The sequence below is a fragment of the Rhinoderma darwinii genome, chromosome 13 (assembly GCF_050947455.1).
Source record: "Rhinoderma darwinii isolate aRhiDar2 chromosome 13, aRhiDar2.hap1, whole genome shotgun sequence".
Taxonomy (NCBI): Eukaryota; Metazoa; Chordata; class Amphibia; order Anura; family Rhinodermatidae; genus Rhinoderma; species Rhinoderma darwinii.
In genome coordinates this window covers 42,378,591-42,403,657 of record NC_134699.1, presented here as the reverse complement: position 1 = coordinate 42,403,657, position 25,067 = coordinate 42,378,591, and the positions used below count along the sequence as shown (strand labels likewise).

Below are 25,067 nucleotides of genomic sequence, written 5' to 3'. Positions count from 1 at the left end.
ATACGTGCGACTTTTTGATCACTTTTTATTGTAATATTTGTAGGGCAAAGTGACTAAAAAACAGAAACTCTGGTAACGTTTTTTACGGGTTTTTTTTACGCTGTTCACCGCGTGCAATAAATAATATAATATTTTGATACCTCCGGTCGTTACGGTCGTGGCGATACCAAATACATATGGTTTATTATTATTTTTCAATAATAAAGGACTTGATAAGAGTAAAAGGGGGATTGTGTGTTATTTGATTACTTGAAACTTTTATTGTTTTCAAACTTTTATTTTTTGCACTTTTTTATACTTTTTTTACACTTTTTCTCAAGTCCCACTAGGGGACTTGAAGGTCCAACGGTCAGATTTTTTTTTTTCTAATACATTGCACTACCTATGTAGTGCAATGTATTAGATCTGTCAGTCATTCACTGACAGCAAGCCGTTTAGGCTTCGCCTCCCGGCGGGGCCTAAATCGGCTTCCGTAATGGCAGAGCAGGAGACCATTGTGTCTCCTGTTGCCATAACAGCAGTCGCCAGTCCCGATTGCCTGTCAGGGCTGGCGATCTGCTTGTAACCGCTACGATGCAGCAATCGCTTTCGATTGCTGCATCGAAGGGGTTAATGGCAGGGATCGGAGCTAGCTCCGGTTCCTGCCGTTACAGGTGGATGTCAGCTGTACAGTACAGCTGACTTCCACCGCTGATGACGCCGGATCAGCTCCTGACCCGGCGCCATCTTGCCGGCAGCTACGGAAGCCGATCAGGCTCCGCCGCCGGGCGGATCTTGACCGGCTTCGGTGCTAGGCAGACCGGGAGGCCAGTATTAGGCCTCCGGTTGCCATTGCAGCCACCGGAACCCCGGCAATTTCATTACTGGGGTTCCGATGAGCTGCAAACACCTTAAGTGCAGCGATCGCGTTTGAGCGCTGCACTTAAGGGGTTAATGGCAGGGATCGAAGCTAATTTCGGTCCCCGCCGTTACAGTCGGATGTCAGCTGTAAGATACAGCTGAGATCCGGTGATGATGGGACCGGCTCAGCTTCTGAGCCGGTGCCAAACGTTTGACGTACATGTACGGCAAGATGCGGGAAGTCAGTACTTTCCATGACGTACATGTACGGCAAATGTCGGGAAGGGGTTAAGTATAAGCAAATACACAATGCAATTGCCTTCTTTGTTGTGTAACGCAATGATCGCCAAACAGTGGCTCTGTGAAACTACAACTCCCTGACAGCCACATGGATGATTATTTTTTGGCAGTGTGTGAAGCCTCCCATACAACTAACCAACGGCTGCTCACAAAGAATAAACGCATAGTCATGTCTACAATACATACCTCTTACACATATGCTGAGAGCCGCTGCGATATTCATGCTGATTTGCCAGGAGAACCAACTGGTGGCGTTTGAAGCGACTTTCCTCCAAACGCGTGAGGGCAGGTGTAGGTGGGTCCCTCCACTCTGGGATAAACACTATGAAAGACAAGGGCTGATCTGAACACTCCAGAAGGTTCTGTAAACAAATGAAATTGATCAAACAAAGAATAACCGTGACACAGAATAACAGGCAGGATATTAAAAGTCCAAATTAAAGGCGCTGCACTGTAATGGGAAACCAAAAATTGGCGGGTGCTAAGCCTCAAAGAGTCTTCACCAAGTCCCCTTCAGTTAATGGATACAACAATCCAAGGAAAGAGGCAGCGCCCCCAGTAAATATAAAGGTGTTTATTCACCCAGTGTGTAGGCAATGTTGGATTGGGAAGGTGAAACGCTGCCTACACCCTGGGTGAATAAACGTCTTTAGATTTACTCGGAGTGCTACATCTTTCCTTGTATTGTAGGCAGAGATATTAGTTATCTTGTACCTCAAAATGTGTGGCCATGGCATCCATCAGTTCCTCACTGAATGGTGGATTGGCCTCAAAGGAACCACTCACTGGGTAAAAACTGAGACATGGCCTAGGAGGGAAAAAAAAAAAAGAAAATTATTCAACTAAAGGCAGGACTTCATCTACAGCATCAAATATAAAATTCACTCACAGTGGCAACAGTCTTGTCATTTATTAGCCGCACTCTTCACTAAAAACAGACAAGCCTATAAAGACACTGCTCCTTCTTAGTGACAATATGCAAAAGTGTCTGTGCAGTCCAGGTGGTCAGTCACACAGCTTTATGCCTCATGATCCATATTCTAATTGTCAGTGAGGATGTCTGTACAGTTATTCACATGCTAAGCTGAAACCCCCCAACAAGACAAAAATGTGTGTTAGAGTATGACAAAAGTGTTAGTAGGTGGGATTTGCCTCAACAAAGTGTAATGAATAATTGATAGAGTTACTAAAATTGATACATTCAGCAGTGGAGATGTTAATTTGAACACTCACCCCCTGGAGCCAAAATATCCATCTGTGTCTGAGAATGCCGAGCAGTATTGCTTGAAATAACAGTTCAAGGGAGAAGCAAAGCACTCAGAAGTAACACCAAAAATTCTGTGCAAAGCTTGAAACACATGGACTGGGAGCGCCCCCTGCAGTCCGGAGCCTTTAAACTGTGTTGTTCCGAACATCACCTATATAATACAAGTCACAACCTTTACACCATTTTTCATATGTTGGACTTCCCTAAACCACTGTTCTGTAATCTATTAATAAAATACGTTGCCCCTGTTACTGTGCGTTATCACATAGAGCCCCCTTTCTGTGTGTTTACATACATAGTGGACATGTGTCTTTTTTTTCAATTGTACTAACTACCTTCCCCCAACTGAATTGTTCCTTTTACAATTATTATTTTTTTCTTCATTTAAAGCGTACTTAACCTTTCAGGCAAATTTACAGAAAAAGCTGGCATGCGTATACATGAGAAATACAGTAACTCTGTTTCTGACCATTATATGACTTGTATTCTTCATTATTTAGACGTTTTCCGCACTGTAGACTCTTATCTCTCCTTCCCAGTTTTCACTGAGGTAGTGGGCGAAAACCCAACGGCTATCATGTCTTCTATACACAGCACACATAGAGATAGGAGAGCAGGATTCGCCTCTTCTAATATATATATATATATAGAAGCTGCAGCTTGGAAGAGATTATACAGCAGTAAAGAGCAGTTTAGCTGTGAATACAGCACTGGGGTAAGACTGAAAAGAGGTTGTGTGCACATACCCTTACAGACGTAATGGAGGCATTTTACGCCTCGAATTACGCCTGAAAAGACGGCTCCAATACGTCGGCAAACATCTGCCCATTGCTTGCAATGGGTCTTACGATGTTCTGTGCAGACGAGCTGTCATTTTACGCGTCAATGTCAAAATACGGCGCGTAAAAGGACGGCTCATCAAAAGAAGTGCAGGACACGAAAAACGCAAGTTGCGCAAAAAACTTCTGAAAACGTCTTTTCCCTTGAAAACAGCTCTGTATTTTCAGATGTATTTTGTTAATCGTGTGAACATACCCTAACACTTACTAGGAAGTAGCAGCACATCTGTCTCTCTGCTTCACTCTTACTCTCCTCCGCCTCTCCATAGACTTCTATGGGCAGCTGTAAACTGATCCCTCAGTGAGCTGATAGACTTAATTTACTGCTTTTTCCGTCTTCTAGACAGAGTGGGTCAGTTAGGAGGGAAGGAGGAGGAAAGGAGCCTGAAAAGTGGAGGAAGACTTTTTTGTCTAATAAGATATATTACAAAGTTTATTATATTCACTTGTACTTGATTTATGCAAAGTTTGTTGAAAAGTTAGTGACCATTTAATTACCTCCTGTATCAGTTGCCATAGTGTTACACACATAATAGGCATATTGAGAAAGATCGTTTAAAACTGATGCAACAGAAAAGTTGCAGCTGCTCATATCAACCAAACAGGCAATAGTTTTTATTTTTTAAAGGCCCTCTGAGAAATGAGAGATAAAATCTAATTGGTTGCTCCACTATTACTTACACTAGTTATGATAATGTCCTAGATGGCAGCACAGTTATCATATTGTCATTATGTGATGCAGTTGATAGTTGTAGTAATTCCTATGCGGATTCCCAAGTGGCTCGTAAGGCCATGTTCAGACGTGGCGAAAATTGTCCGCTGAAAATGTTGCTGCAGATTCGTTGCGAATTTCCAGCAAAATTTTCATATTTGACAGGTAATTCAGACGTTGTGGATATCAAAGCAGACTTGCTGCAGATTTCAGCCTTTGCAATGCAAATGCTGAAATCCGCAGTGAAATTCCGCTGCTTCTCCGCAACATAGAGTGCATGCTGCGGAGGGGAAATTCTGCACCGCAGCCTGATTTCCGCATCATCTGGACTAAGTTTTCTAAAAATGTATAGAAACTAATGTAAAAAACGGCTGCTGCAGAATTCAACAGCAATTCCGCCACGTCTGAATGTGCCCTAACAGTACTGTTACATTAGAATGGCCGGCACAGGCTTCAGCTGCGGCCTAGTACAGAACATCGAGGGATCAGGTGAATTATATTTTGGGGGCAGGTAGAGCTCTATGTTCATATGCTGAGGATTCTTTTAGCAGTTTAAGCTGGATGAATTTGAGATTTCACCCATTTCTTTACTATGGGTGAAAAACACAGCATTTCTGTAGATAATACACAACAAATAGGACACGCTGAGGATTCTAATTTCCACAGCACGTTCTCAAATACAATTCAGAGGTGATTCAGTGACTTATGAACATGACTGAGTTTTCAGTTCCTGCCTGGAAGTAGAATTTAACTCTATGCTTATGAATGGCATAGTAATCATATGTCTTTTAGATTGTATACATGAGAATAAATAATCCAAGGCAGAGAAGCTTTAAATTCAGTCCCTAGGGATCAAAGTTGTCTAGGTACATAAAAGTCTTCATAAGATTCATAAAATTAAGTTGTAATACAAATTTATGGTTATAAGCAAAATCTTAATGCCATTAGGAGCCAAGCTGTTTGGCCAAACCTATCCAAGTATATAGATCATCCCCAATATTGGCAGAATTGTGTGTTGAGAAACAGGCCACCCTTTTAAGCCTATAGGGCTCTACCTATTTTTAAATACAGCCCCCAGCGATTAGTGGATTGCTGTGACTCCAGTTGTATTACTGCAGGCTGTCACACATTTGTAGTATTACAAAAGAAAAGAGGACCTAGTCCTTCAGAGTGGGAGCCGCCCTGACATTTATTCCCTATTCCCGAAAAATATGCTTGTTGGGTCAGGGCTAAATTAATTCATCTCTACCAAAATCCAATTCTACATACCTGATATCTCCGCAAGAGACACCACACACGAGACAAGTATTTTTCCGATCCTGGATCATCTGTGCAACTGAGACGATACAGTTGAAACTGCAAAAACAGCAGTTTTTAGTTTTAACAATTATCATAGTCCCATAGTACGTAAGTTCATCTAGTTTAGCATATTGTCCTGCAATATTGTTCCAGAGGAATGCAGAAAAAAAAAAACCATGAGGCAGAAGCCAATATTTCTCATCTAAAGGGGGAAAAATATCCTTCTTGACTCCAAATATGGCAACCAGAATAAATCTCTGGATCAACAACCCACCTACAGTAATCAAATAACCATAACTTAAAATATATCTTCAAGGGAATACTCTACAAAGCCCTGGCATTTTAACAAGAGGGAGTGTAGGCTCACCAATTTGCTGAAGTAGCTCTGGTTGATTCTTACAGATTCCCCCTTGAAACGAACGCACACCAAGCTGCCATCTTGTTGAACATCTACCCCTCCCGGGACAGGCAATGCTGGCGCAGTCATCCGTACAGGGTGGCAGAACACTCTCTTATCTGGAGAAGGTGCGACTGCAACCGGCTCTGTAAAACAAAAATGTTATTATTATTTTAGGGCCACTAAATTTGCAATAGGTTACAGTTACTGTAGCAAATTCTACAGACATTATAAAGCCACTTATTGTGGGACGAAGAGTGAAATTCTGTCTCTGCTAAACATCACTAGACAAATAACTGGTCACATAGTAGAGAGTGGGACTTGCAACATACATGAATTGAAAATATATACTTGTATAGTTCTTACATTTTATTTATGTGTATAAGGCCGGATTCACACTAGCGTGTGCGTTTTGCGCCCGCAAAAAATGCTGCGTTTTGCGCACGCAAAAGCTCCGTGTGTCAGCAGCATATGATGCGTGGCTGCGTGATTTTCGCGCAGCCGCCATCATTATGACACTCTGTTTTGACTACTGTAGCGCGCATCACACGGAAGTGCGTCCGTGCTCGGTTTTCATGCACCCATTGACTTCAATGGGTGCGTGATGCGCGAAAAACGGGCAAATATAGGACATGTTGTGAGTTTTACGCAGCGGACATACGCTGCGTGAAAATCACTGACAGTCTGAACGGCCCCATTGACTAAAATAGGTCCGTGCGGACTTATTATACGTTCGTCTGAATAAGCCCTAAGAGTAAATCTAGCTGGAGACGAATTTTCACAGGTATCATCAAACCCTTAATTAATCAATGATGGCCTAGATCTTATTATCAGAGACCCAGAATGATTATTTTAATTTTATAATCAATGTCAACCATGCTAGCTTATTATTGAACTTTTCCAAGTTATATGTCTACTTTTGTTTTCTATCCAAAGTAAACACCAAGTAGCATGTATATTGTAATGTATAAGTAATTTGGGTTTGTTCAACTCCACGTTTCTATTCACCCTGGGTAGTGCTACTGTTTACATCACGCATATAATTATTGCACATTTCTTGCACGGAATGATTTCCTTTTTTTTTTTTTAATCAGTTCAAGTTTATTTCAACAAATAACAGCAGCATTACAGTCATCATACATTATTAAATGCAGGAAAGTTATTACATCTGAGACCCAGCATGTATTTCCAACGTAACAAATACAACGGTACCCAACTTCCCCCCCTAATAACCCCTCAGCCCTCCATATGTCAAATGCTTTCAGTAGGTTATCACCCGCAACTGACTATTCCAGTCCATCCCCTCTCCTGTTCCTATCATATGGATACCTTAGTCATACTTTCAGAAAATAACCACCTTACAAGATTTCCCACTCCATACCCACTGTTTCTAGTCCCCCACTAGTCTCTGTATACCATCTCTGCCCATTCAGAGAAGCTGTATTGCCTAGTACCAAAGTATTACCTTCCTGGTCTTCAGTGCCATCATCGTTCTGTCTTTCCAGTTTACTCTTAAGTAAACGAGCGAATTGTCAGGAGTTCCGCTGATGCCAATCCAGAATGGTCGATCCACCTAGCCCATTGTTTCTCGAATTTCTTAGTAGCCCCCCTCTTTGAGTATATTTTATGCTCTAACAAAACCTTGTAGTTTATTGTACCAATGATTTCCTGCATCATAAAATTTGCTCCGACAGACCTGGACGGCACGCTGTTGAGCCGAGTCTAACAGACGTCAGTCATCTTGTCAGGCACTCTGTAACTCCTGTAAGAGCGGAAGGGAAAGCGCACGCTTGTGAGCCATGTCAAGGGAGCACATTGTTTGGAGAGCAAGTTTCAGGGAATGGGCCCTTTCTCTTTAAAGGCATGCTCCATGCTTTATGAAGACACCTCAGAGCACAAATTTAAGGGCCTCCCATTGCATCATAGGAGATGTGGTATCATGGGCATGATCGGATGTGAAGTGCTCAACCATTTTCAGCAGTTCAGCACTGCAGACCCCATCAAGGAGTAGAGACTCCTTAAGTTTCCAGGAAGAGGGGCCTTTAGTAAGAAAAGGAAGGTGTAAGGTGCAATACACTGGGGCATGATCAGACCATAATATGTTGCCAATGGACCTGGAAGCTGCCCAAGGAAGGGCATGATGTTGAAGGAGAATGTAGACGAAGCGACTGTAGGTGCCATGCGGATGAGAGTAAAACCTATAATCTTTGTCAGAAGGGTGTTGAAGGCGCCAAGCGTCACAGAGTTGAAGCTGTGAAAGAGCGCGTCTCACCCTTTTGATAGCATTATACGACCAGTAGAGTTATACAGTGTCAGATCTAACATAAGATTAAAGTCTCCGCATAACACCACAGTCCCCCGCACAACCGGAAGGGCAGTGTCCATGAGATGAAGAAGGAAAAGGACCTGACCGGTATTAAGGGCATAGGCATTAATCACAGTGAGCTCTGGCACCAATGTTAAGGGGTTAAAGGACACGACCAATTTTAGCCTTAAGGACAGAGCAATTTTTTTTAAATTTCCCTCTTTGCATCCCGACGCTCATAACGCTTTTATTTTTTGTACGACGTAGTTGTATGAGACTTTGTTTTTTGCGGGACGAGTTGTACTTTATGTACGTACCATTTTTTGGTACAAATACATTATCGTTTAATTTCTATAAATTTTTAATTAGATTAAAATGCAGAAAAAAAGCAGTTGTGCAGCAGTTTTAATATTGGTTTTTTTTTACACCATACACCGATCATAATAAATAATGTTATACATTTGTTGTACAGGTTGTTACGGTCGTGGCAATACCAAATATGTCTATATTATTTCATGTTTTGGGACTTATATTTTAAAAAGTTGATTTATTATAAAAAATGTGTGTTTCTGTGTATTTTATTTACTTTTTATTTATTTATTTATTTACCATTATTTTTTTTTTACATTCATTTAACTTTTTTTTTTAATCCCATAAAGGGATTTATCATTTTGATTTTGATTTTGTAACTGTAATGTACTGGCATAGATTTATATGCCAGTACATTAGCCTGTTACTGATCGTACACAGGCAGTTGTTAGGGCATACTGAGGCATGCCCTAACAACAGGAAATATGTTCAGACAGCCCTGGGGTCCTTCACTGGACCCTGGGCTGTCTGGCCATACGAGTTGTTGGCTTTGATCGCGTCACAGTTATTTTCTGTGACGCGATCAATGTGCAGTCCCCTCTCCTTGAACGCCGCGATCAGCTGTCATCGCGGCGTTCAAAGGGTTAACAGCGGAGAGAAGATGTTTCTCTCCTCTCCGCTGTCAGAGCGGGGCCGTGGCTGTGTCTTACAGCCGTTGCCCCGCTCTCGATCGCACACACAGAGACGGCACAGACGGCTGTCACACAGGACGAGTATGCTCGTCCTAATGCGCGAAGTGCTCGCTGCTCAGGACGAGCATACTCGTCCTGTGTCGGCAACCAGTTAAAACTAGGAAAACTAGCTTGAAAAGTTTCCCCCCTCCCATATACTAATGTGCCGCAAACAGGAAGTTAATATCACCAACCATTCCCATTTTATTTAGGTGTATCCATATAAATGGCCCACCCTGTATATCTAGCCTAGTCAGTAACAACATTGGCAACCTGATGAGGAATTTATGGAGAGCTATGGCAACTCCACAGGATCTGGAAAGGGAATTGTTACTAAAATGTCAGTGTGTGTAAAATGTATGTCTAATAGCAGGGGAGTGACCCTCCTTAACCCCTTCTACAACATTGGGCCCAGTGCAGGCCGTGAAGAAATCCTGGTGGCCATCTTGGATGGCAGCGGTCTGTGAAGCTCGGGACCCAGCAGAATCCACCCCCCTGGAACGGAGTGAGCAGCCAGGTGTCCCCAGGGAAGGTACCTGAAGAGGTAGGTGGATGCTGGCAGATGGGTTGCTATCGCCCCCGGAGCACTGGTGGGGATGCCGGGCGGCCATCTTGGTCTCGGGCCTCAGACCGGAGCCCGCAGCTGCATTGGGGTCTGTCTCCCAAAGAACGTCCCGATGTCACCCTGCGGGGATGAGGCACGGGTAGAGGAAGGTGCCTTGGCCTTTTAGGATGCCTTCCCCATGGGAAAAGCTGGATGGCAGTGGATCACGGATATGCTGGTGGAGGAGCTCTGAGAAACATGTCCTCACGCTCTCATAGCTGGCCACGCCCCCCAGTGCGCACATTTTATCATATTTGGGGAGGGGAAAATCCACTGGCAGGACTGGAAGCACACACATACAAGAGGTTAGCGAGCAATAAACAGTCATTAATTTTCATGCATAAAGTGTGGTGGCAATGTAAGCAATTATTGGGGATAGGGGAATGTAATAAGTATACTCCACTTTGGAGAAACCCATGTATGTGGGAATCGTACCAATTGGAGGGAATGCAGGGTTGGGAACAAAAGGGCATTATAAGGCTGAGACACCCTCAAATCCTTCCAGCAACTAAGGGATGGATTTCAGTTGGATCCACATATGTTTTATCAGTATCTACAGATCCGTCACGCCTTACAGACGCAATCTACAAGGGTGGATCTGACGATACACACCTTGGGAGTGCTGGAAAATACTGCAAAAGCAGCTACATCGAAGGGGTTGATTTCTTTGGTATACCGTAGGCTGATATCTGAACATCTAGGAGATCTTATGGCGCCTGTTAAAGCCAAATGGGAGAGGGATGTTGGTCCTATTCCCAAAGATCACTTTGGGGGATATAATAGCGTCACCAAGTGTTCTGTCCATTAATGTGGCGCAAAGGAGATCTCAACTCTTTTTGATACTCATGGTATATAGGGCCCCTTGGGTTCTGAAATGCATGGGGGTTAGAACAGATGCCAAGTGTCCTCGGTGTCTGAAGGATAAGGCGGACGTTTTTCACATGTTTTGGTCCTGCGGGGTCCTTGGGAACCTATGGGGGAGATATCAGAATTAGTGGGGCGAGTGTATGAGGTGCGGATTCCAATAGATCCAATAGTGATGCTTCTGGTATATGTCGGAGATTTGGAGGGGGAATGGCTGGAATGTTCGGCCATTGCCAAAATGTTGCATCAAGTAAGGAAAGTTATAGCCAAGCATTCACTGACCCTTCTCCTTTTACACCTTTGTCTAGTGAGATAGCTGAGGAGATGGATGCTGATTTTACATCGCCGGAGATCCTTACAGTTATAAAGGACTTCCCGTGGGGAAAGAGCCTCGGACCGGATGGGTACACTGACAGCCACGCATTGGGCAGAGCTAGGCCCCCTTTTTCCTTAGGCAATTGCAGCTTGTCCAGTTTTGTTCTAGGCACTCCCTTTTTCCATACCAGATCCCTAAAAAGGGTGTGCAGCCTCCTAAACCAGTATTTGGGGATCCATATGGGGGAGTTATGAATGGCGTATAGCACCTGAGGCATGAGGATCATTTTGATTAAATTAGTTCTGCCCAAAGCAGAAAGTGGGAGCTTATTCCAAGCCTCGACTTTGGCCTTTATCGTTGGCAAAACTGGCATAATATTAAGGGACAGGTAATCGTCACTTTTGCCGTTAACATAACCCCCAGGTACTTAAATTCTGTGACCACTGGTATCGGTACCCCATTATCTTCATTCGGGACAAAAAACGGATCTATTAACATGATAGCTGACTTCGCCCAGTTTATCGTTAATCCTGAATACTTCCCAAAGCGTTTAATAAGGGCCATAATTATCGGCAGGGTGTGCTCGGTATCTGCCATAAACAACATATCGTCATATAATGCTATGTGTTCCTCCACCGCACCATATCTGAACCCCTGTATGTGACCATATTGGCATACTGAACATGCCAGCCATTCCACTGCTAGAGCGAATAATAACGGCGATAATGGACAGCCCTGACGCATCCCCCTAGCCAACGAGAACTTGTCAGAGAAGGCTCCATTTGCCCTTATCCTTGCAGTTGGGGCCACAAACAACAGCTGTATACACTTTACATAATTAGGACCGAAAACCCATTCTTTCCAGGACTGACCACAGATAGCCCCATTCAACACAGTCGAAAGCTTTAGCAGCATCCAACGATAAAATAGCTCTTCCTATAGGGTTATCCGGGGTCACCTGTAAGTTCAGAAACAGACGTCTTAGGTTCAACACCTTCAATTTAGACGACATGAACCCGGACTGGTCCCCACCCCATCCACTACTTTAGAGAGCCTGAGTGCCAGAACCTTCGCAAGAATTTTAATGTCTGCTGTCAACAGGGATACCGGTCTATAGGATTCTGGCAGTTAAATATCTTTGCCCTCCTAAGGCAGAACCTCCTTGTGGCCTCATACACTTAATCCGGAAGCCGCCCCCTATCAAAACTCTCCATCAGAGTAGTCAATAACTAGCAAGCTCCTCCCCAAATTCCTTAAATATTTCTACCGGTAGGCCGTCTGGCCCTGGAGCCTTTTCGTTCGCCAGTGTCCCTATTGCTGCTTGGATTTCCTCCAGAGAAATCGCCTGTGGCACTGTACCGTTATTGAACCGAAAGTATTCCTTTATCAGCTCTAATACCTTTTTATTGTCAATCAGTTGCAACCAGAATGCATTAAATTTCCAGCACCCCTGATCCCGTCCCGGCCTCTCTCCTGTCTCCACCTTCATTAACATAGGAGAATGGTCCGACAACACTCTATCTGTGCAATAAAGGGTACAGCTTTTTTAATACACACCCTGGAAAAGGGAGGGGGGGGGATATAGAGCACCACCACTACGCATTCCCAATAATATAAGGAACAATGCACTCCCACATACCATCCCTCTCCATCTATAAAGGAAGAATGACATATAAATGATACTTCACTATGTATGAGAAGGCTCACCCCCTGGAGTAAGTGGTGTGATAGGAATGAAAACTGTGGCCTATCCAGGCCCTATGTAGCAAGGACACTGATTCTCTAGTCATAAGCGTCTCCTGTAACCCTAACACTAGCGCATCCTGTTTTTTAATAAATTCAAATATAGCATGACGTTTCCTGAAATCACGCAGTCCCCGAACATTCCAGGACAAACAGTTAAGTGATCCCATCAAACCTCAACATAAACCAAGATACTGAGCATCTCAAGTCGTGTAGATCTGATAGGCTATATCTTAGAGAGGGTCATCGTGGCAAGAGCACTCCAGCACAACTGCCTCCAGTGTAGGACCGTCTTGGGGTCTTAGGTTTTCCAAGGTTCAACGGGATATACAGGTACTTTCAGGATGGGCACAGCAGGAGCTCCAGTCTCACCCGTCTGCTCACACCCGCCACTAGGCCACGATCACAGAATGATTTCTAATGTTTAAAATGTATTATTACCTAAGTTAACATAGATAAAGGCAATACACTGTAATACAGAAGTAATGCAGTGTATTGCATGAGCAATCCAATGATCGCATGGTAAAGCCTCCAAGGGGGACTAAAAAAAACCAAAATGTAAAAAACGTGTTTAATACAAATTTGGAATTATAAAAATTTATATAACTAACAGTTAAAAAAAACAAAGCCTTTTCAAATTTTCACAAAAAAAAGTAATAAACAAAAAAATAATAAACATAATAATTGGTATTCCTGCATCCGTAAAAGTCTGATCTATTAATATATCATGTTATTTAACCTGTGAGCGCAGTAGGAAAAAAACAATTGCTGGTTTTTACTTCACTTTACTTCACAAGAAAATGGAAAAAAAAAAGTGATGAATAAGTCGTATGTATCCCTAAATGGTACCAATAAAAACAACAGTTCGCTCCACAAAAAAAAAGCCCTCACGCAGCCCTATCCACGGAAATATAAAAAGTTTTTGCTCTCAGAACATGGTGACACAAAACGAATTTTTTAACAAATGTTTCTGTGTAAAAGTAGTACATTATAAAAAAAATATATATATATATATATATATATATAAATTTCATACTGCCATAATCGTATTGACCCGTAGAATAAAACATAGCATGTCGTGTCACGCGGTAAAAAACAAAACCCCCAATAACAATGGAGGAATCAGGTTTTTTTTTTACTATCCAACAAATAATTTTTTATTCCAATTTCTTTTGACGGAACATAATATGGTACTTTAAAAGGTACGATTAAAAACTATAACTTGCCCCTCAAAAAACAAGCCCTCACACGGCTATGTCGATAGAAAAATAAAAAAGTTATCGCTCATAGAATGCATAGATGGAAAAACTAAAAAACGGAGATTGGCTGTCTCTCCAAGGGGTTAAAAGGAGCTGTAAGCTCTCATGACATGTCTATTATAGTAAATACTTGTATTTCCCATAACACACTGCTCAAAAAAATTAAGGGCCGACTTGAATCTTTCGTTTATTGAAATTATGTGTGATTTAAGTTGAAAGTCTTTACTGAAATAAGTTGTGTAATTTGTTGAGATCAAAATGAGATTTCAACGGTCAATGGAAACCAAGATCGTCAACCAACTGAGGTAAAAAATTTAAAATCACAGGCAGAACCAGAGTGTCTGTTTGCACACCCGACAACTTCTGGGCATGCTCCTGATGAAACGGCTGGATCAGGGCATCAGACTGCTTCTCGGTGTTGGATGCACTGATTCATAATGTCCCAGAGGGTCTCAATTTAATTCAGGTCTGGAGAACGTGAACGCCAGTCAATAGCATGAATGCCCTCATCATCCATAAACTGCCTACACACTTCGGCCACATCAAGTCATGCATTGTCCTGCACCAGGAGGAACCCAGGGCCCACTGTACCAGCGTAAGGTCCGACATTGGCTCTGAGGATTTCATCCCAATACCTAACAGAAGTCAGGGTACCATTGGCTATTACATGAAGGTTTATACTGCTCTCCAAGGATGTATCTCCCCAGACCATCACTCAGCCAGCGCCAAACCAGGCAGCATAACATTCACCACGGAATCTTTAGACTCTTCTAGCACACGTGCTCAGTGTAAACCTGCACATATATTTGAAGAGAACAGGGCACCAATGGTGGACCCGTCAATTCTAGTGTTCTCTGGGTAATATCAATCAAGCTGCGTGGTGCTGAGCTAAGAGCACCGGTCCCATGACAGGACGCCTTGTCCTCATGCCAGCCTCATGACAGTTTAGCCAGAAACATGCACACCAGTAGCCCGCTGGAGGTCATTTTGTAGGGCTCTGGAAATGCTCCTCCTGTTCCCCCTTGCAGAAAGAAGCAGATACAAGTCCAGCTGATGGGTTGATGCCCTTCTATTGCCCTATCCGGCTCTCCTCCTGCCCATGTCCTGGTATCTGCTCCATGCTCTTGACACTGCGGCGGGAGACAGAGCCAACCTTCTTTTGACGGAATGTATGGATGTGCCATCCTGGAGGAGCTGGACTACCTGTGCAACCTGAATGGGCTACAGGTAACGCTTCATACTACCAGTAGTGACAAGGACACTAGCAAAACTAAAGATTCAGAAAAGAAGAATTGTCTGTGCCCACCACTTGCAAACGATTCCCTTTTTGGGGATCGTCTTGCTGCTGCCTCGCCAGTGCATCTGTTGTCACTTTAATTTGCACCATAGCAGGGTAGATTGACGCACAATCGCTTATGCTTACTAACTGGTCAGATTGATATCCCTGAAGTTTAATTGACTTGGGGTTTCACTGTAATGCTTAAGTATTCCCATAATTTTTTGAGCAGTGTGGAACAATTCTGAAACATTTTATTCTTAGCATTCTTTTCTCCTCCAAAAAATTTATGAATAATTTGACAACTGGGTGTCACTATTCCTCTTGTGAAAGGGGGTCCAGGGGTTGCGTCCGTAATACCGTATTAGGCTTGTGTGAAAGCGGCCTAAGACTGTGAGCACTGATCGGACACACCCCCAACAGGTAACTTCCAGTTGTCAATTTATTCATATATTAGTAATAACAGAGGAATGCAACAAAACAGAGTTCTAAAAAAATAATCTCCAGAATTGTTATTTGACAAGGAATACAAGTATTTACTTAGGCCTAATGCACACGACCATGGTGATTTTGCGGTCTGCAATTCCACGGATTTGTGGTCTGTATTTGCGGTTCATCTGTCCGTAAAAAACCTTCCGTGGTGCATCTGTGTATCATCAATATTCACAGATCCTACCCCGAGTAGATCATATGATTCACAAATATGGTCAGCAAAATGACATGTCCTGAGTTTTTGCGGCCCGGACCCCCACGCTCATCCGTGATCATCATGGTCTTGTGCATGTGGCTGTATAAATTAATGGGTTTGTGTGAAATCCGCAAAATTCCGGATAGCACACGGACAAAAACCATGGTCGTGTGCATTAGGCCTAACACAGACATGTCAGAAGGGCGCACAGGTCCGCCTTAATTTCACAATGTATCTTTATAGGGATTGGAGCTCAGTTTACGGTTACAAAGCTCCAAATTCACAGGTTCCCTTCACACAACCATGGAATTATACAGTTTCTTCACAACCGTACAATAGGTTGTGAAGAAACTGTATAATTCCCTGGTTGTCCCAACCAATTTCTTTCTTCACAACCAATTGCTTCAATGCATCTAAAATAAAAAATGTATAAATTGCTGATGTTCATTTGGTAGGTTATTAGGAAGTGGGTTACAGATGAAAGGGAGTATGACTGCAGGATCAGACTACACAGGGTTTCTTCTCGTAGTCTGTTACCATGGAGACACATTGGAATGCATGGAACCTGTAGAAACAAAAGTATAGGAACTTTTTCATCAAGACTACGGGCAAATACACCTTTAGGATCCTTTAACCCCTTAATGACCGCCGATAAGCCTTTCCCTGCGGTCATTAGTGGGCTTTATTCTGATGCAATAGCCTTTTCACGGCACTGCATCAGGATAAATAAACAGAGCAGGGTCATCCCAGCTCAAACGTGTGAGATCGATATCAGTATCGATCTCACCCGTTTAACCCTTCAGATCTGGCGCTCAATAGCGAGCGCCGCATCTGAGTGGTTTTGGAGAGAGGGAGGGAGCTCCCTCTCATCCCACTGACACCTGGCGATAAAATCGCTGAGTGTCTGTGTCTCCGATGGCAGCCGGGGGCCTAATAAAGGCCCAAGGTCTGCCTGTAGTGAATGCCTACTTGGTCAAGCCAGAGGCATGACCCAGCAGATGCCTGTCCGTTTTAAACGGACAGGCAGAAATACACAGCAATACAGAAGTATTGCAGTGTATTATAAAAGCGATCTGATGATAGCATAGTAAAGTCCCCTAGTGGGACTAGTATAAAAGTTAAAAAAAAGTTGAATAAATTTAATTTAAAAAAAATGTGAAAAACAAATTAAAAACCCACTTTTTCCCCTTACAAAATGCTTTACTATTAAAAAAAACACAATAAAGCCAAAAAAAGTTACACATATTTGGTATCACCGCGTCCGTAACGACCCCGACTATAAAGCTATTACATTATTTAACCCGCACGGTGAACGCTGTAAAAAAATAAAATAAAAAACAATGGAAAAATTGCTGTTTTCTGTGAATCCTGACTTCAAAAAAATGTGATAAAAAGTGATCAAAAAGTCGCATCTACTCTAAGATGGTACCAATAAAAACTACAAGTTGTCCCGCAAAAAGAAAAAAGCCCTCACACAACTGCATTGGCGGAACAATAAAAAAGTTATTACTCTTCAAATATGGAGATACAAAAACAAATCATTTAAAAAAAAAATATGTTTTTACTGTGCAAGTAGTAAAACATACAAAATCTATACAAATTTGGTACTTTGCAATCGTAACAACCCATTGAATAAAGTTATTGTTTTATTTATACCACACGGTAAACAGCGCAGATTTAGGACGCAAAAAAGTGACGACATTTCAGGTTCCCCCCCCCCAAAAAAAAAGTTTATAAAAGTTAATTAATAAATTATATGTACCCCAAAATGGTGCTATTAAAAAATACAACTTGTCCTGTGAAAAAGCAAAACCTTATACAGCTAGGTCGAGGCAAAAATAAAAAAGTTATAGCTCTGCGAATGTGACGATGGAAAAACATAAAAAATGTCTTGGTCATTAGGGCCCGGAATGCAAGCAGGGGGAAGGGGTTAAAATGTAAGTTAGCGTTATTTACATATAGAGCTACGCTTTCATAGTCAGATGCGCTGTTCCACCATTTTCACCGCCAGTCACGTGTTCACGTACTTCTTTATTAGGCCAATGAAATGAACAGGTCATGTAAGTCACACCAAGCAAGCCTGAAATCCTTCCTCTCCATCATGCCTCTTAAACCCCACCCCTAACTCCTCACCTCTAATGTGCCGGCGGCAAGATAAAAGCTCATTCACTGTGCATGCGTAGGAACCGTGCAGGGGCAAAAGAGGAGGACTGTAAGCAGGGGGAGGGACTCCGATCTCATGTCTGGATGATGCGCTGACCCCCAGGGGCGTGTTTAGGATCTATTGCGGCGGAGGACAGCTGATCGTTAACCCTGACTACCAATAAAGAGATGGGCTGTCGTTGAACACATAACTGGTGGCGCATCTGACCCCCGGAGCGACCCTCTAATATGGAAGTTAGTGTTACTTACATATAAACGATCCACAAGTGATATTTGCCCGGAAAACCCATTTAAAAGATACGTAAAACTTTGAAGGTGGGGTTTTGGGTTGTTGTTTTATTTTATTGTAAACGAGTTTTGAAATGGGTTTTATAAAACAAAAAGCTTACTTTTTGAGATACAGCTTTTATGTATCCAGGATACATAGAGGCTGTATCTTGCGGTCACAGCCAAATCCGTCAGGTCTGGTGCTGCGTGTCAGAGGGCCCAGCTATTATCAATCACATCTACATGTTATGGATAATAGCTGCATCCTGCATGTCAGAGACATGCAGAACCAGCGCTCACCCAAGCCGTCAGACCCGCTGACATGACGGATTCGGCTGTGACTGCAAGATAAAGATACAGCATGATTATTGAAGAATGCAACTCACCTTTGTGTCAGATTTACTACAAAGATCAGACATCTTTTTTTTAGGGTGACAAAAGAAGTCCTTATTATGGAAATCTAGAAGGCAGCAAATACTTCCTCATGCTACTGTATAGCAGATCCAATGCCTACACTAAACAAACGCTTGCATTGACCTGCAGAGGAAAATTTCAGGCAATTAGCATTAAACAGTACAAGTTTAGTGATAATTAATCATTTGAGTTGAGAAACCGTCTGATTCCCTTTTTGTCTAATGTGTTTGTGTCATCATAGACACAAATTAACGCAATGAGTGCTTGATATCGTTTGTTTAGGCAGAAATATCTACATATGTGATCTACAATGTCTATACGTCTAAATATCTGTACATCTATCGTCGTCTTAATGATACTTCTGACTAAAATTGATGGACCATAAATCATACTTTGATCTGTGTACTTACAGCAAGTTATGGTTACGCAAACTGATGAAATGAGCTATGATCCCAGTGGCCAAGGTTGTGGTGTAAAATCCAGCGCTAACACACTGTTACACAAGAAAGCATTTGCAAGAGGAAAGTTTGCGTTACGCTATAATAATCCTTTTTACATTGTACACCTTAATCTATCCAAGCAGACAGTTGTATGTAGGCCAATGATTCCTCTAGTGTGGAGCAGGGAATCTAAGTGGAATATATGGATGTCAGATTCAGAGCACTTTACTGATAGCACCTAATGCAGCGTAATGGAGATTTATGGGGTGGGAACAGGTGCATAAGTCACCACTGGGAGTATTTACACTCCAACGATTATTACAGAGTTAAATTGCAGTTCCTGAGTCTGCTGAGCTCTGTCTTCCCTAAGTATTTGTGGCAGATGCAGCCAGTGTTATGTAAGAGGATGATTGTATTTTATAGCCTCTTATCTGCAATTTGTCACTTTATTTTCAGCGTGACCTCTCTGTAACTTTCCCACTTTTATTCACGTGCCTGATCTTACGGAAATCGCTTTGTCTGTTCCTCTACATACACGTGGTGGGAATTCTCATACATGTCTAGGCAATTGTCTATGAACAATCACAGGGGACGACAACGCTACATTTTATTAACCCGTTAATGATGCATCCCGTGGAATCTCTGGAAGAGAATGGGGTCAAGTAAAAAAGAAAAACAGAGCTGGAATCACGGAGACAGCGCTATTCAGATCAGTTAACTAATTCAACTTATATGACCTAGTGACAGATCCTCTAAAGCTGTTGTCCAGTTTTTATGTATTATTTTATTTATTTGTAAAATAGGAAATTATACAGTATTCTAATTTACATGTATCAGAAATTCTGCTCACATACCTTTCCTATATCAGTGTGGTAGGCCCCTGTCACAGTAGAATGGTATAGCCCACAGATTAGTACTGTGTAAAGCATCCACAGGCTAACTGAATATGACTAAACATGGCATAAGTCATGTGACCACCACACACATCTTATGACACCTAACATTCAGTTAGCAATAGGTAGACATGACAATGTGTTGGGGCAATATTGGAAGACACATCCATGGGCTAAGGGAATAGGACTAATGGTGGAATATTGATGAACCACGACATCAATTTGCGTGTATTCACTATCTAGATGACTTATAAAATGGATGCCTGTCTCTAAGGGATGCTGTCATGTTGTTAGTAAAGTTAAATATTAAAAAAAACACACAGCAGGGAAAAGAATTTAACCCTATCGCGCACCTGGACATAATGGCACGTCCTGGTGCGGGTGGTGATGTATGGAGCGTGCTCACGTGCTAACACCCGAGACACACAGCTGACACCCAGGATTAATGTCCAGGAACAGCGATCGCGCTGTTCCCCGTGACACGATTGGGGGACATACCATGTATAGGCAGACAGCCCAGGGAGCACCCCAATGTTTGTCTGACCATATTTCCTGTTGTTAGGGCATGCTTATGTATGTCCTAACAGCTGCCTGTTTACTATCAGTACACAGGCTAATGTACTGGCATATAGATATATGCCAGTATATTATTAAAAAAATAAAATAAAATAATGTTAAATTAAAAAAAAAAATACACACATTTTTTACAATAAACATAAAAATAGCTATAAGTCTCAATACATAAAATATACACATATTCGGTATCGCCACAACCGTAATAACAAATTTATAGCGTCATTTATGATGTTTACGTGGTTAGAAAATAAAATCTGCTTTCTTTCACTTATTAATGTGAGGCACGAGGTGTTATGAATTTTGAACCTTCATGTGCCTCACATTAATAGTAATTAACTCTATCATGTACCTCACACATTAACCCAATGTTGTCCATTATGACTAAGGAACATGATGGGGTTAATTACTATTAATGTGAGGCACATGGAGGTTCAAAATTCATCACATTTCTGAACAAAAATTGACCTGCGGTGCGTATTTCAAAATATGATACATGTCAATTTATCTTGCGTTTCCGCTTGCGAATTGCTTCTGACTAGTTTAAATGTTTTCAAAAAAATCTGCAGCATAAAACCATTTCTGCATCAAAATGTAAAAACCGCACCTAAAAACGTATTAAAAAAAACGCACTATTAGATGCAGATTTTACCTGCGGTTCTGATGCCAATTTTGTGCACCAAATTCCTCAATGTGTGCGTTACAGAATTTGCAGCAAATTAACCCTTTACATTGTACAATTACAATTCGGCAATATAATAGAAATGCAGCCGATTTAACCCCTTCCCTCCTCAGCCATTTTTCGGATTTTTTCCTCCGCGCATTCCAAAAGCTATAATTTTTTTTATTTTTCCATCTAAAACGACATATGATGGCTTGTTTTTTGTGGGACAAGTTGTAGTTTTTCATGGCACCATTTATTGTACCACATAATGTACTGGGAAGCTGAAAAAAAAATATTTGTGGGGTGAAATGGGCAAAAAACAGCGATTACGCCATTTTTTGGGGGCTTTTGTTTTTACGGCATCCATCAGGCGGTAACAACTACATATTCACCTTATTCTACAGGTTGATACGATTACGGCGACACCAAATTTATATGTTTTACCACTTTTAAAAAAATAAAACTATTTGCTAAATTCGCCATATTCTGAGAGCCATAACTTTGTAATTTTTCAATCAATTTAGCGATGTGAGGGCTTAAACTTTGCAGGGTGAGCTGTAGTTTTTACAGATACCATTTTTGGGGTATATGCGTCTTTTTGATCACTTTTTATTTAATTTTTCTTTAGAACTAAGGTGAGCAAAAACCAGCAATTTGTGTGTTTTATATATATTTTTTTTTACGGCATTCACTGAGCAGGTTAAACAACGCTATATTGTGATATTTCTGACTTTTACAGATGCGGCAATACCAGTTATGTAAAAAGGTTTTTGTTTTTTTTAAATTTTATTACTTAGTTTATTTTTTTTGGAACATAAAAAAACTTTGTTTAGGGGACTTGCAGCAGCGATCGTTGGATCGCTTGCATGATATATTGCAATACTAATGTATTGCAGTATATCGGGATTCTAACAGTCTCCTCTGAAGCCCTGCCGGAGGCAAAGCTTTAAAGGAGTATAAAGATGGCAGACCTGGGGGCTTTCATTAGGCCCCCAGGCTGCCATAACTACCGTTGTTAAAAGCCGATCGTGCCACGGAGGCAACCCCCTGATTCTAACACTGTAAATGCAGCGGTTGCGATTGACCGCGACATTTGAGGTGTTAAACGGGCGGAATCAAAGATCACTGTTGCAGTGAGGTGTCAGCTGCGTAACACAGTCATCACCCCCTGTGTACGGAGTGAGCTCAGCCCGTGAGCTCGCGCTATACTTCCCACACATACGTGATATTGCGGTAAGGGGTTATAAATCAGCAGCACGTCCTAAATTCCATGTAGATTTTTTTTCTGCTGCACGTGCATGAGGTTTTGACAAACCCCATTCACATGAGTTAGGGCTTATTCAGACTAACGTATTAATCGTCCGTGTAAAGGACGTCTTTTTTAATGGCCGTCTTGTGGCTGCATGTATTTCTATGGGGTCACATGGTCGTTGCTTTAACAGACCGTGTGAAGGGCCTGTAAAAAATAGGACATGTCCTATTTTTGTCCATTTTCACGAATCCCTCAATAGACTGAATTCTACGAGGGATCTGTGAAAACGGGTCCCGCACGGGTGCAAATCGGCCGTGAAAAACGGCCGATATTCACGGCTGATTTCACACACGTTCGTCTGAATATCGCCTTATATTGTAATTTCTAGTGAATTTTCAGTGCGCAATCCGCACCAAAAATAGGAGACAAGTAAGTGGCCTTATTCAGACGTCCATTTTCGGTCTGTGATATATGGACAGTGTATCGGCCATATTTTCCAGACCGGCCAGTTCAGGGAGCCGGGCATCTAGCATCACAGTTATCTTTAATCATAGGAGTCCCTCCCTTCCCGTGGGAATACTGTCCCCGGTCCTGTACTGAAAACATGATTACAGTATGGGGCAGTATTCTCGCAGAGAGGCAGGGACTCCTAGCAGCATTGATAACTATGATGCCAGGAGTCCGGATCCTTGAATTGTGGTCGGCTCGGGAAATACGGCCGACACACGCTCCGTATATCACTGACCAAACACGGCTGTCTGAATAAGGCCTTAGTCCAGTCTAGTTACACAGTGCGGTCAAATCCCATTTTTTTGCCACAATATTTGCAAAACTGCAGCAAAAATGTGATTTGACTGCAGTGAGTATATAGCCTAACAGCACTATTTTTTTCATGTTTTGTATCCTTTTTTTTATGCAATTTCCGTAATCGCGGTACAAATTATATAAAAATCACGGGAAAAAAACGCATAATCGTGGCAAAACCGCGCCATTTTTGGGAAACAAACATTTTAACATACTTTATATATTCTATAAGTAGGGTCAGGGGGGATGGGAAACAGGATAGAGAGTGGGGGACACTCACCAGCCTGCAGGTCCAGTCGGCCGCGTAGAGGACGACGTGTCTGGGGGGCAGGATTTCCACACAGAGCTTCTATTTACATGCTATATCCTCCCCTTCTGTTATTCCCCTACGTTGCTTTAGCTATTCGTCCAGTTCCTGAAATTACAACAGGTCTGCGGGGAGGGGGGGGGGTGCAAGCGCTGCGAGGGGGAGCCTCGACAGTCCAGGGGGACGACGACGACGACAGCCCGGTGCGCCCCTTTTCTTCAGCCATGTGGCCGGGCCCCTAACGGGAGTACCACTAGTACTGCACTGATGGCGGCCCTGCCGACGTCAATTGACATTGGGCGTTTCTCAAGCGGTTAAAATGCAGACAAATTTTTCCGACCATAGTAAGTGATGGCAAAGATAAAGAATAGAAGTCCCAGCGGATTTCTCTCTATACAGTACCACTTTCAACCTGGTGCTTTGCAATAATTTCAGATCAGCTCCATTTATTAGAACAGAGTCTGGTTGGGAGCAGCTTTGTGCATAAAAGAAGGTGAAGGGGACATTGCCCTGTCACTATATTACCCTATTCAGATAGCAGTGTCAAGGGGAAACAGCTTTAAAAATAGATATAATAAGAATGTGCCCAGCTTATCACCTGGTATATTAGCGTCACGTAGTAGTGCCAAATGCTTCTCACGGATCCTTTTTACATAATCTTGAGAGAAGTGGTAGATTTTGCTACATATGCCTTCTACTGAATCACGTGCCACTGCTGCCATGTGGGGACCACATTGTCGACGTAGGTGCTCTAAACGATCCTAGAACAAATAGAAAAACTTTACAATCCTACCTGTAAGTCCTCATGCACACGACCGTAAAAACACCCGTTATTGCGGGTCGTAATTACGACCCGCAATAACGGGCCCATAGACTTCTGTTAGCCACGGGTACCTTCCCGTTTTCTCACGGGAAGGTGCCCGTGCCGTTAAAAAAATAGAACATGTTCTATTTTTTTATTTTACGGGCCGTGCTGCTATACTTTATAATGGGAGCACGGCTCGGAAAAGCGGCCGGCTGCCCGTGCTCGTAATTACGAGTCGTAATTACGAGCACGGTCGTGTGCATGAGGCCTAAGAAGACAACACAAGTACTAAGCAAACACAAAATTAGATAAAGTGGTTATAAAATTAAAGGAATGTTAGAGGGCTAGATGCCACAGAAAAGTAGTCTAAAACACAAATGCTAAAAATGTTGAGCTTGTCATACAATAATTGTATCAAATGTGTGAAGAGAAAAGCATTTAAGTGTGAAGTAGCTGTAGAAATTAATTCTAAATAGAACCAGTGGGTGTTAGGCTACATTCACACGAGCGTATCAGTTTCACGCGCGTGAAAAACGCACGTGAATCTGGTCCGTGTGTTGCGTATGCATCAGTGTGCTTTGCAAGTGGCACGTGTTATTCATGCAGTTGCAAATCACATTTTTTTTCCAATTGAATTCATGCACAAATTGCGCACTGCACACGGATGTGCATCCCTGTGCGGTGTGTGGTTTTCACGCACCCATTGACTTCAATGGGCACGTAGGTGAGTGAAAAC

General features: G+C 42.3%; 1 protein-coding gene across 2 annotated transcripts in view; it reads right to left on the bottom strand.

The window, feature by feature from the left end:
* PCIF1 (phosphorylated CTD interacting factor 1) overlaps positions 1–25,067 on the bottom strand; it is a 69,851-nt gene that overhangs the window by 4,932 nt on the left and 39,852 nt on the right. For both annotated transcript variants that reach the window (XM_075845404.1, XM_075845403.1), the window contains exons 10-15: positions 24,125–24,287; positions 5,625–5,800; positions 5,228–5,314; positions 2,374–2,558; positions 1,855–1,948; positions 1,327–1,502 (exon numbers count right to left, since the gene is read on the bottom strand). In XM_075845404.1, the coding sequence (XP_075701519.1) occupies positions 1,327–1,502; positions 1,855–1,948; positions 2,374–2,558; positions 5,228–5,314; positions 5,625–5,800; positions 24,125–24,287 (881 nt within the window). The remainder of the gene's footprint in view (positions 1–1,326; positions 1,503–1,854; positions 1,949–2,373; positions 2,559–5,227; positions 5,315–5,624; positions 5,801–24,124; positions 24,288–25,067) is intronic.